The 13,879-nt window shown below is 30.8% G+C and overlaps 1 protein-coding gene across 1 annotated transcript in view; it reads left to right on the top strand.

The window, feature by feature from the left end:
• LOC122271661 (neural cell adhesion molecule 2) overlaps nucleotides 1-13,879 on the top strand; it is a 139,462-nt gene that overhangs the window by 53,145 nt on the left and 72,438 nt on the right. Inside the window, exons 5-6 of the mRNA XM_071185043.1 lie at nucleotides 1,512-1,808; nucleotides 3,176-3,466. Coding sequence (XP_071041144.1) covers nucleotides 1,512-1,808; nucleotides 3,176-3,466 — 588 coding nt within the window. The remainder of the gene's footprint in view (nucleotides 1-1,511; nucleotides 1,809-3,175; nucleotides 3,467-13,879) is intronic.

Below are 13,879 nucleotides of genomic sequence, written 5' to 3'. Positions count from 1 at the left end.
TTTTAAATCAGCAGTGGGGACAAACCTATTAACATTTAAATATATTGTCCAGAAAGATATAAAAACCCTCTTTCCAAGGTCAAATGTGCTATTCTCTATCTATCCACCTGCATGTAAGGTTGTCATTCTGGGGCTCTGGCCCTTACTTTAATAAAATTATATTATGATTCCTGTATTTTCCTGTATCTTTTTCAAGAAGCACCGGCCACACTACGAACTTAGATTGTTTAGGCTTTCAAAGCGTAACAGATAAGTCGGCAGGATAGTTTCCTGTCGCGAAAAATTATTATTGAAAACTGANATATGTATATATATATATATTCACCATTCATTGCTTCATTCTATTAAATGCCTTATTAATACAATAGAATTAATTCTTTATGAAATAATTTATTTAATCTATGTTCACCATTAAACTTTTACTAGTTACGTAATTCAACTTTTAGGTACAGAGCTATATACAGTTACATTGATTGAAAAGAAATTTTTAAAATACTAACCAAGTTATTTTTAAAAATTTAGAAATTTAAAGAGATGTGTAGTTTGAAATATTCAAATTAATTAGCATTATAGTTTCATCATGTGAACTATTTCCAATGAAATACTAGGTTTTCATTCTTTTTTTGTACAAAAATTTAAAACAAATATAATGGAATAAAGCATGCTAATATATTATTATCATATTTACTTTAACGTTACATAAATTTAAAATTGATCGTAACAAAAACTCCTTATTCTACTAAAAGTAAAAACAACAAAATGAGTTTATCAATTACAAATAAATAACAATCGTCTCCAATAGGGAATGAATAAGTCATGTTAGATATTGTGAATCAGTGAAAATTTGTTAAATTTCTAAATGTTTTAGTCATCCTGACAAATTTCTCATTTAGGAAATGGGTAATAAAATGGGCCCGTATAGTATTTCCTTTAAAGCTTGTTAAGATCATCCGAAAAAAAGTTAGAAGTGAAATAGAAAAGAAGTGAGACCTACAGAAAATAAATATATTTTGATTGAAATAAGCTTCATAAAAAATAATTAAATTATTGAGTTTTAATTAAACACCTATTTAAATGTAATTTCACAACTGATGATGGCATCTACTATTTAATATTGAAAAAATATGTCACAAATAATGTAGATTTTAATGAAGATAATGTAAATAATATCGTCATTTCACTTGTTTGTATAATTAAATGAAGATTACAAATCTAATTTAATTTTCTGACCATCATCATCTGAAACAAATAAACACTGAATTTTGTCTTACTAATTACAAGGTTGTGTAAAGTATCTAAAAATATTGAATGAAAATTCTTCCTAAATACTAAGAATTCTTTCAAAAAAGGACATTTATGTTTTGTCAGGTCTTTTTGACATCTTTTTTTTTAATGTTTAATTTGTAGTCATTAATTATCTCTTGTTTGTTTGCTGCTAATTTTGTAATTTTCTTTCTTTTTATAAAATTCTTTTAGTGTTTCTTACGTTTGATTATTTTTCGTATTTTCAGTTCAACCTTTATCAGTGCATGTCAAGGAAAAAAAGAAAGTACTTTCAGCTATGAAAACAGTACAGTTTGAATGCGAAGCAAGAGGATCAAGACCGTCTGCTGTTATATCATGGCGTAAGGGAAGTTTTAAGTTAACGGAAGCTGTCAGCAACATTTCTGCCCAAGGTAACATCACAACCAGCATTTTGACTTTGACGCCATCTAGTGATGACAATGGAAAATTCCTATACTGCCAAGCAGATAACCCTGCAATACCCGGGAGTGTTATTGAGGACGGATGGAAGTTAGATGTTCATTGTAGGTACAAATGAATTCAGTAAGCTTCATTTATGTAAACGAAAATTGTATTTATCTTTCATTGATGAAAATGTTTTCAAGGATTAAGAAGTTTAATTATTTTCAGTTCAGTTTAAAAATTCTTAACTTAAGTTTGTTTTTATTAGGAAATTGCTTAGATAAATGATATTACTTATAAAATTATTTGTTTTAATTTATTATATTTATTATATATTAGTTAAGAGAACATGTAATATAAGTCAAATTTTTGTATCATTTGGTTCATTATTTATCGGTAAGCGAAAATATCAAAGCGAAATTACTTTTCCTTAAGGAACTATTCAAAGATAAACAATTTGTATCATATTTAGGAGTATAAATGGAGATAAATGAAAGTTGGATGTTATCTGCATGTACAGATGAATTAAGTTAATTGTACTGAAAAAAAAAGCATATTTCAGTGAACTGATTTGTAAATTATGATTAAATTGTATACCGCTACTTACGGTGTTGATATGATGGTTAAGATGACCTACAGGTTTTTGTGTTGCAATATTACACTTAAAAATTCTTAATTGTTCAGAAACATCTCCACGAGCATTCATAGACTATTTGATTTTTTACTACAACAAGTAAAATGAAAATAAAACAAGTAAAAGCAAATTTTTTTTATACTTCATGCAAGTTTATTTTTTTCAGATTCATAAAATAGTAGATTAATAACGATAACCAAACTGTTAAATACATTAACTTTAATCAAAATAAAAGAAAGATATTCTCGTTCATTGACAACTTTTAATTCATTTTCATTGTACAAAGTATAATAGAAGATTGATAGATAACACTAAACTATTAAAATAAAATTGTTACTGTTTTATAAACTTACGCGAAACACTTATTCTCCAGACTATTCTTCTATTCTATTTTTCTTCTAATCTGTTTTTCTTGCCATACATTTATCAGTATTCGGACAAATTTTAAGTAAACTACAAAATTTAATTTCACAAGTGCCAGTTGTAGCTCTATTACATCAAATACTCAAATTTAAGAAAAGTAAAAACATTTAAATAAAATGAATTAAATGTAACTGCGACGTGACAATTTACAAGATAACGTGCACATACAGCTGCATTAAAAATTGTAACAAATTTCCTTAAGGGAACAGATTTTTGATGGAGGGTAATTGAAGTCTTGTGAACATTTGTCGACAAATTGTATAAAATAGAAACAGTATATTGTATCAAACCCAACAGTTTGATTTGCTCAATATTTATAAGAAGCTAACCAAAATCATTTATAATATATAATAATAACTATAAATATTTACTATATATAATAATTATAAATACTTTGTACCTCTTCTATGCATATGTTATTCACCTTTTCAGATGTACCGCTGCTGAGTTTGAGGCTAGGTAGTAAACTACGCCTCACTAATATCATAGAAGGCATGGATGTATACTTTGAATGCAATATTCGCGCAAATCCATGGGTATCAGAGACTGGATGGAAATTTGATGGGCAAGTGTTAAAAAACAACATCAGCGCAGGAATTATAATAAGTAACCAGTCTTTAGTTTTGCAAAAAGTGACTCGAGAGCATCGAGGGAAATATAGCTGCACAGGACTCAACAGTGAAGGGCAAGGTGAAAGCAGCCATATCTATCTCAGAGTACTATGTAAGTAACTCATACAATTTCTATTCAATTAGGGTTAGTTTTTGTTGCTAATAACACTATATAACATGAATAATGTTCTCTAGATAAAAATATATGTTTCTGGTATACATTCGGCTGATGTTAACAAATTATTAACTTTTATTGACCACTCAAGAATTTCGTAAAAAGCCGTATTTTAACTTAGCGACTTTAAGACATTTAGAATCAAACTTACAGGCAAAAGGAAGGTGCTATTTTAGACATTGAGACCTTCTACAACTTGAAGGCCGCTTTGGTGATTTGGCGGTAAAAGCTTTATCTACCTTCTCAAATTTTTGAGGCTCATGATGGAGGAGAGATGTTCGAGAATTCAATAGAAACTTGGCAGCTTTTGTTCCATAAAAGAAGAACGCGATTCCCCGTTTTAGCTTTAATGTATGAATCTACCACCTTTTGAATATGCAGAATCACATAGCTCCATTAAAAGAGCAGAAAAAATGTTAATTGTAGTGTAGTCAATTTACTCTAGGGTTGCTAAAGACTATGGGTCAAGATTATAACCATTTCCGTCGAGAATAAATATCTATTCAAATCAATTATTTATTATTATTATTTACAAAATCGCATATATTCCATCAACCATAAGATGATTCAAGAGTTAAAATAGGATTAGTTAATACAGTGGCTCCATTAGTTAAAATAAGAGCTCCGTGGAAACGAGTTTAAGAAAGATTAAATCAGACGTAGGAAAAGACTATTCTTTAGCACAAGGACATCCATACATAAAGGGAAGGATCAAATATTTAATGATTGTCTTCTTACTGTGGATGGCCTATACAATGAGCACTGCTGACAAAATGAGAAAATATTCAGCACAATGAAAGATTTAAGAGTGTTAGATTTAGTGCAGCAAGTGTTGATAGTACTGTGAAACTTTTGAGTGGGATATCAGATAAGATACACTTCTCGCTAATATCACATTAGTATCACATAATTGAAAACATAATTTAGACACACCCTGTTTATTCAAACGCTTGATATTGACTGAAATATTTCAACTGATTTCTGAGTACTGATTTCGAAAAAAATGTAAATATTTAATTTTTTAAATCATATAAATTAGTGTATTTTTTATTTCATACCATAATATTTGTAATTAAGCTTTTAATTAGTTAAATCACATATAACATTACTGAAATATATATAACCTCTTTTCCATTTGACGGTTTTAAATAGCTGAAAAAAATTCTATCAAATGTACTATGTAGTTGATTTGAGCTGAGTTTGGCAATTCCTTTTAAGTGACTGAAACTTAAAAATATTTATTTATAAATATAGATACATTAATTTTAAATAACTAAATTGAAAATAAAGTATATCTTAATTAGAAATACATTGATTTCGCTTTTAATAAAATGAGTAGCATTTTCCTAATTTTATTTCATGATCATCACACTTTTTTTAAAAAAAATCAGCATAGATAAGAAATAGTTGGTAAACACTGCTTGTAGTTTAACTTTACAAAAAAAGGATAACAAAAACTATAATCATTGCAACCCTAAACTGTTTTAATATTTAGTTTTTCATTATTTTTTAGTCTAAATAATATACTTTTAACGAGATATAGAATCTTTAAATATATAATAAGTTAAGTTAAACTGTTTAATCTTTACAGTGATTAACGTCAGGTGTTTTGTAACGGTTTTTATATAGTCAGGTGTTTTGTTCAGGTGTATGCATATACAACTCAGATGCTTCGAAATTTTGAGAAGGACATTTATCTAGACTTAGCAAAGAATGAATTATACTCAATTTATTCAAATGGCCACGAAATATTATTTATTTTTATTTGTTATTTATTATTTTAAATAATTCTGCTACAGCCAAAGTGAACCAGAAAAATAGTTAATAATTGAGAGTTGTTTTATGTGTGTATAAAACTAAACAATATAAAGAAAAAATCGCTTCAGAGAAATTTATTAGACTGGTTTGTGACTTTACAAATATCATATTATTTTTAAATGCTTAGAAATCTGTTTACGTGAAACATTTGTATCTTTATCGACACCTCTAGAATTTCACCCCCATCTCCATCACACATTTCTTCTTATCTCCACTGCTCCTTCCCCCTTTTTTTATTGTTATTTTATTTTTGTTTTCTTCTGGTTCTTGGTGTTTTCTTCCTTCATTCTGTGACAAAAGTTTTCCTTTATTGAATATCAACTTTAGTACGTACATTGCAGTATATATGTAGTATGTGTGCTATGATGCACGTTTCGCATTGTATAGCTCTATAATTAATTCTTAATTTACTTCTTAATAATATAAGACAAAAACTTTTAAAACATGCTTTATTTTCAAAACTTGATATTTTAAAATGATAGTGTAACAAATAGAGAATTGTTGTATCTTCGATATTTGCATAAGTGAAATTCCACTTAAACCACTTAAAACGAGCGTCATACGATATAACAATAAATCTAAATGTTGCTACAAGACGGATGATTTTGGGACAGAATCAACAAAATGGGACAACTTTCACAAAGCTTTCATTCATTCATTTAAATAGTTAGAGAAGTTTAACCAAGTTTGACAGGACATTTATTTGGGAAATGTATATTTCTAATTGGTATTGGAAAGCGCTTTCTAAACTTACGCCTTTGTCTTTTAGAAGGTAAAATTATGCCAATGAGCTGTCTTAAAAATCGAAAGTTTGAGAAAAGGAAATATATTGTTGCAGTCACCACAACTTGTCTTCCGATTCTTCTAAAGTAATTTGAAACTTGCGCACTATAATTTTTTTAATTCATTTAACTTCGAAAGAAAATTTATTTAAACGAAACGTTAGAACCAGAAAGTCATAAAAGTGCGGGATATGCATCAGAAAAAAATAACATTAGTCTTATTTTCGATTTTCTTAAGAAGCATTTTCTAAATAAGAGAACTAGAATTCTTATTTGCAACGCTTGTTACGTAGAACATTCTTTAAACATTTTCTAAACCAATTCCAAGTGTTTAGATTATCTTACACCAATACTGTAAATTAACACGCATACTGAGTTTAATGTTTCTCGGGTAAAAAATTTTATTAATGAAATTCTAAGGAATCAAATTGTATGGATAATGGTCTGACTTTAAGACTTGTGCAAATGAAAAAAATAATTTGTAACTTAAAAATATAATATTACGAATTATTTTTACTATAAAATTACACATAAAGTTTAATTGCGTTAAGTCTAAGTAAGGTCATTAATCAATGTATAATAACAAAACTATAATAATTTTGTCACAATTCAAAAACTTCTCTATATTCGTGTCTTATTAATATAAATGAAAGAGTTACACAGTATTTTCATTTTTTTTTTATTCTTCTGGTAATTGACCAGGAAAGCTTATTCTTGATTGGTAAATCAGAAAATCTGCAAATCAATTTAAAATAGAACGCTTATAAACTCAAGATATGTATGGGATTTGGTAGTAAACTGCAATGAGTTTTTCTCTTTGTTTTGATTTCAAGACAAAAAATACGAAAAATTTTGAGTTTCGTAGTGGAAGAAAGCTAAATAAATAGGGTGTTATATAATGTCCGCGGTTTATCTATTTTTTTAATCCTTAACTAAAATTAAATGAAAAAAAGGAATAAGTAAACGAAAAACAAAAATGAGGATGAAAAGGGAAAAAAAATTCAAAATCTAACCAGGCGCTACAAATTAAGACGGAATTTATATGGCAATTAAACATGTTTTGTAGCTTTCAATCATGTCATTCTCTTTGGTAATCAGTTTGATTTCGAAATCTTTCCTAGAGTGTGTTCCAAATAAATGAAGTCACCATGATATTTTTTGTCATAACTGGACGCATTGAAAATCAATGAACTGAATGCATTGAAATCAAACAATGCATTGAAATTCAATATGCATTGAAATCAAGCAAATATATTGCGATTCTATATGTAAGCACATATTTATAAGGAGTAAGTCACTTCCTGTTTCATTTGGACAGGAAAAAAAACATTAAATAAGTGAAATAGGAGGGGAAAAATTATCCTATCGAAATAAAGTTATGACTTCTGAGTATGGTTAAAATATCCACTATACCGTCAATATGTCCACAACTTTTGACTTCCTTTTCGAAAGGAATTTTATATTCTGCCCTGCTGATACCTTAATTGCTAGGGTCAATCTGGTGGGCATTGGAAAAACACGCACACGCACACACACACACACACACACACACGCAAATATATNTATATATATATATATCCGATTGCTTCTTAGTGGCAGATTACAGTGGTGCATGGCTCGATCAGGCTGGAATAATTCCAACTGGGGACGTATAGTCTTTAGCGACGAATCCCGCTTCCAACTGCACGCCACACAGACCCTCAACAAGGCATTATGGTCTGGGGTGCCATTTACTTTGACAGCCGGACCCCTTTGGTCGTCATTAGAGGTACACTTACTGCATAACGGTACGTCGACGACATCCTAAGACCTGTTTTGCTACCGTTCCTTTTGCAGCGCCCTGGGCAGGTGTTTCAGCAGGACAATGCCAGACCACATACGGCACGTGTTGCTATGAACTGTCTGCAAGCTTGTCAAACTCTTCCTTGGCCTGCCAGATCACCAGATATCTCTCCCATCGAGCATATCTGGGATATGATGGGAAGACGATTGCATCTGGAACGGAATGTTGATGACCTCGTTCGACTATTGGATCGAATTTGGCAGGAATCGGTCTATGCCACACCGTGTGGCAGCTTGTATCCAGGCTAGAGGCGGGACAACACCTTATTGAACTTGCTACTGTAACTCTGCAATAAATTATTCAATTGTTCTGAAATTTTAATCATTTATTATTCTGTACATTGTCTTCCTATCCACCNTCTAGTAAAGCATGCATAATAATCTGAAATAAACAATATTTTAAGAGCAGCATATTTAGATTCTTTTTTAAATTCTGCAATTTATAAATTAACCTATTAAAATAGATTTACTGTTAGATAGTCGCACTAAAGCTTTTTTTAGAGCAATATAAACTCATGTTTGTGAAAATTGCAACACCATGAAGGACTTACGCGAGTGAGCTGAAATTTTCAGGAAATGCAAAGTAGAGCAGAATATGCAAATGATTGGAATTTCCAACCCGTAGCGCATGCGTATGCTGAGAAGCGCCCTCTGAACGGCGGATGGATCCGAATAAATAGACGGTTGTAGTGAGGCGTTTATGGTTATCGGAGGTTATCTGCTAGTGGTAAACGTTAGCTCAGACGTTACTCATGCCTCTTTGACGAAAGAGAGCGAGATTTCAACAACTTACGGAGTTTGAAAGAGGGAGAATCATCGGCCTTCGTGAAGCTGGATTGTCTTATCGTGCAGTAGCCGCTCGTGTGCAGCATAACAGAAGCACAGTGATGCGTGTTTGGATGCAGTGGGCGGAGTGTCAGACAACTCGGAAATCTGGGAGTGGACCCCGAAATGTCACGTCAGCTCGCGATGATAGACACTTGGTTCGCATGGTGCTGACAGAACGTACGGCCCCCACTAGTCAACTGGCAGCACAGTGGTCAATAGCTACAGGTGTTTCATTGTGTTCTTCATCAATTCGTAGACGTCAACTGCAGCGTGGACTGCGAGCAAGGACTTCTTTATGCAGAATCACCATCACGCTAAACCATAGCCGCCAGCGGATACAATTGGCAAATCAAAATAGGTGCTGATAGGCAGAGTGCTGATTGGCAGCGTGTCGTGTTTTCTAACGAATCCCGCTTTAATTTGTGGTACCATGATGGACGCATTCGTGTCAGACGCTAGGTCGGTGAACGCCACCTTCCGGAGTGCATTATCGAAAGCTGCAGTGAACGAACACCCGGAGTTATGGACTGGGGGTGCCATAGCATATCATGGACGATCTCAATTGCTTCGAATTGTGGGTAATCTGAACAACAACCGGTACATCAGTGAAGTTTTACAGCCCCAAGCTGTTCCCTTCCTTCAAGCCTTGCCAGGCGCTGTATTTCAACAAGACAATGCTCGTCCTCATATTGCTAGGACTGTTCAATCCTTCCTTGCATTGTGACAGGTACAGCTTCGTCCTTGACCTGCGTATTCCCCAGATATGCCACTGATTGAACATGTGTGTCATTTCGTTGGTCGGTGCCTCGTTCATGATCCTCGTCCTGTTGCTTCTACAGACGAACTTTGGGTGCGCATACAAACTATATGGAATGCTCTTTCTCAGACAGACTTTCAAAATTTGCTTGACTCCATGCCACGTCGTGTAGCAGCGCTTAATGCTGTGCGTGGTGGCTACACAAAATACTGGTTTCGATCTCTTGTTATTGTTTGTTTGCTTTGAAAGCTTAATCATTTATTTGTACCACTACCACTCAACTGTGTAGCAAATTTTATTCAATTATGACGATTCCTTCAGAGTGTTGCAATTTTCACAAACAGGAGTTTATAATATAAGAAGAGAGGGAAATGTTAACACATAGCCAATCACAGAACACTTGCGGTTAGTAACGCATGAAACAGCCAATTAAAATTGAGAACGCATGTGTGTGAAAAAGTAAAAGTTTTTAATAATGCTGTTTGCTAAAATGTTACAACTAAACTTACCATATAAAGCTGAGTAGCGATTTTTATTTTAATTATGTCTAATAATGATGTCAGAGTTTTCCATTATTGTCCGTGCATTTCTATTGGCCTAAAAATCTTGAAGTAGGATCCAGTTTTTCTTCATTCATTTCGAATTGTTTTGGTTGTCATCAGTATAAAATTAGCAAAAGTCGTAAAGGTATTCGCGATAGCAACGAACTATAGGGGGCGTTGTTGTATGAGACGAATACCTGCCATTTCTATATGAACAGTTACTCTGGAGATGTCTTTAATGTAGCGTGTAGCATTGTAACGTTCCTTCTTTATTGTGGCTTATTAAATTTAAAAAAGAAAATTGTTTGATATCCTTTCTTATGCAACCGAAGACAAGATGGCATCTCTTTTTTTAAAGAAGGAACATCCAAAACACGTCAGAGAAATATTTGTAAATAAACAGAAAAAATTATGTATCTTCTTATTAGAGTTGAAACCTAACCCCTGAGAAATAGTTTTACTAAATTTAATGATGTAACCTGAAGAGCCTATTTAAACTTTACATTCCATAGTTTTAAGAATCATATTACTTCAAAAATTAAAATGAGCAAAAAGTATACGTAAGCTTCATAATTTTATATAATTTAATTTTGCAAAAAGTGTTTTTTGACAGCAATTTTTGTCAAAATATGTTAAGTTTTAATAAAAAATCGTTATTTAGAAACTAAAAAACGTAAAATAAAGAATGCTTAGGATACAAAACAAAAAAGAAAAAACCAATTCTAAAATTTCCTTACATTAAAATAAACAACTTTCATGTTTTTTTCTTTTTTGATTCATAATCGGACGTAGAAAAACATTCTATAGAAAACTATCATCAAATAAGAAAAATATTATTTAAAAGTGAATTTTTTTATTTTATAAAAATTAACACAAACCTGCTTTATAAATCAGAAGAATTCCAAAATGATTTGTTCTTCGATTTTTGTTACCATTTTTTAGTGCTACGAAAATGCGTCTTTGGGACTTGCCAAAAATAGAGCAAGATGCAATTTTATTTTTTCAGTAGCTAAATATTTTGTCCGTTGTCCACCGAAATCTGATAAACTACTTTGATTTTAAATAAAGTGTTTTATTTTATGATTTGTCGCAAAAATTTTAGGTGTTGATTGGTGGCACTTAAAAACCGCCAAATCTGTAGTTGCGGTGGCGTTAATAGGTAAGTGCCGAATTTTTATTCCATACTTTTCTGAATCATATTACTTCAAGCATTGGAATGTGCAAGAAGCATACATAAGCACATAATGTTGCACCATTTAATCTTTCAAAACGATTATTTTAACAACAATTTTTATCGAAAAATTATAAACTAAAAAACGTAAAATAAAGAATTCTTAAGATAAAAAAACGATTTTAAAAATTCCTCATATTGAAATAAAAAACTTCCATATTGTTTCNAAGACAAGATGGCATCTCTTTTTTTAAAGAAGGAACATCCAAAACACGTCAGAGAAATATTTGTAAATAAACAGAAAAAATTATGTATCTTCTTATTAGAGTTGAAACCTAACCCCTGAGAAATAGTTTTACTAAATTTAATGATGTAACCTGAAGAGCCTATTTAAACTTTACATTCCATAGTTTTAAGAATCATATTACTTCAAAAATTAAAATGAGCAAAAAGTATACGTAAGCTTCATAATTTTATATAATTTAATTTTGCAAAAAGTGTTTTTTGACAGCAATTTTTGTCAAAATATGTTAAGTTTTAATAAAAAATCGTTATTTAGAAACTAAAAAACGTAAAATAAAGAATGCTTAGGATACAAAACAAAAAAGAAAAAACCAATTCTAAAATTTCCTTACATTAAAATAAACAACTTTCATGTGTTTTTCTTTTTTGATTCATAATCGGACGTAGAAAAACATTCTATAGAAAACTATCATCAAATAAGAAAAAACTATTTAAAAGTGAATTTTTTTATTTTACAAAAATTAACACTTACCTGCTTTATGAATCAGAAGAATTACAAAATGATTTGTTCTTCGATTTTTGTTACAATTTTTTAGTGCTACAAAAATGCGTCTTTGGGATTTGCCAAAAATAGAGCAAGATGCAATTTTATTTTTTCAGGAGCTAAATATTTTGTCCGTTGTCCACCGAAATCCGATAAACTACTTTGATTTTAAATAAAGTGTTTTATTTTATGATTTTTCGCAAAAATTTTAGGTGTTGATTGGTGGCACTTAAAAACCGCCAAATCTGTAGTTGCGGTGGCGTTAATACGTAAGTACCGAATTTTTATTCCATACTTTTCTGAATCATATTACTTCAATCATTGGAATGTGCAAGAAGCATACATAAGCACATAATGTTGCACCATTTAATCTTTCAAAACAATTATTTTAAGAACAATTTTTATAGTAAAATTATAAACTAAAAAACGTAAAATGAAGAATTCTTAAGATAAAAAAACGATTTTAAAAGTTCCTCTTATTGAAATAAAAAACTTCCATATTGTTTCTCTTTTCATTCTTAAAGTTCTTAATCAGACGTAAAAGACCATTCCGTAGAGAACTATCATCAAATGAGAAAAAAAAAATATTTCCAAGCAAATTTTTTATTGTAAAAATCATTACACTTACCTGATTTATAAATCCGGAGAATTCCAAAATGATATGTTCCTTGTTTGAAAACATTTTTTCTCAAATAATAGATACATAGTTTATCCCTTCATTACTTTTAGATAACATACTACGCAACAAAATTTTATAATTGTAAGATCTTGATGTGAATTTGAATATGTAGCAAAAAACAGAATAGCTGAATTCTAGTTGAAATTATTCTTGCAAAACTGAAAAATACTTACCTCGAAAACGATAAAAATTAATTAACAATCAGCACAAATGGCACTATTTCAAGTAATTTGGATAATTTTTCATTGCTGTTTTCCGAATTATATAGATACAGAAATATATACTATTCCATAACGAAGAAGAATATGCTATAACTATTACAATTCCGTATGTTCTGAATTCAAATTTATTCACTGGAATGACGAAAGAAATGTTGACTTCACTTTAATTTGTAATGAATTAAAGACAGAAGAAATGCATTTTATTTTAATACAAACATCTGTAACAGTATGCAAGTTTGTTGATAATAGAAGTTAAAAATTATTGAGAAATTTTTCTTCAAATGTTCGGCGTGATCTGGGTCTGAAAGATATCCCAATATTCTGGAGAGTTTTTTCAAATTCTTCGGCTTTTCCTTAGGGAAATTGTGATTTTTATTTGCTGCTAAGAAAATGGCGTCTGATTCTGCCAATGATTTTGATGAAAGTAAATGAAAACATGATAAATTAATGTCTGATATTTTCAGGATCCCGCTAGAGGGCGTACTAGAGTGTTGCGATCGCGAATTATTTTCCTTTATATATTTTTGTATCCTTAATTTAACGTTATTTTCCAGAACTGCTATTTTTAGCGAAAATTTAAATTATGGTTGCTATGATCTCATCAAATTTGTTTGAACAATGTAATTTTGTAAGAATATAAATGTTATACAAAGAAATGATTACTTCGAAAAACCACTTCTGTTCACCAAGAGATCTAAATGTTTATGATACTAATAGATAGTAATATTTGGACGTGGAGAGTAGAGGCGCAAGCGTAAGCAAACAGAATTCCTCTTAGTACTTAGATGTTAAGTGAATAATTTTAACTTTAACAGAAAAACTGTTTTCTGCCAAGAAAAGACAATTGTTGCGAAGCAATCATCGGGGTTGGTGAGAGGCAGCGAACAGGAGGCTTAGCGCGCCCTAGTATATATATATATATA

Source organism: Parasteatoda tepidariorum, chromosome 1, assembly GCF_043381705.1.
Source record: "Parasteatoda tepidariorum isolate YZ-2023 chromosome 1, CAS_Ptep_4.0, whole genome shotgun sequence".
In the NCBI taxonomy this organism is placed as follows: Eukaryota; Metazoa; Arthropoda; class Arachnida; order Araneae; family Theridiidae; genus Parasteatoda; species Parasteatoda tepidariorum.
This window is presented reverse-complemented; position numbering and strand designations above follow the sequence as displayed.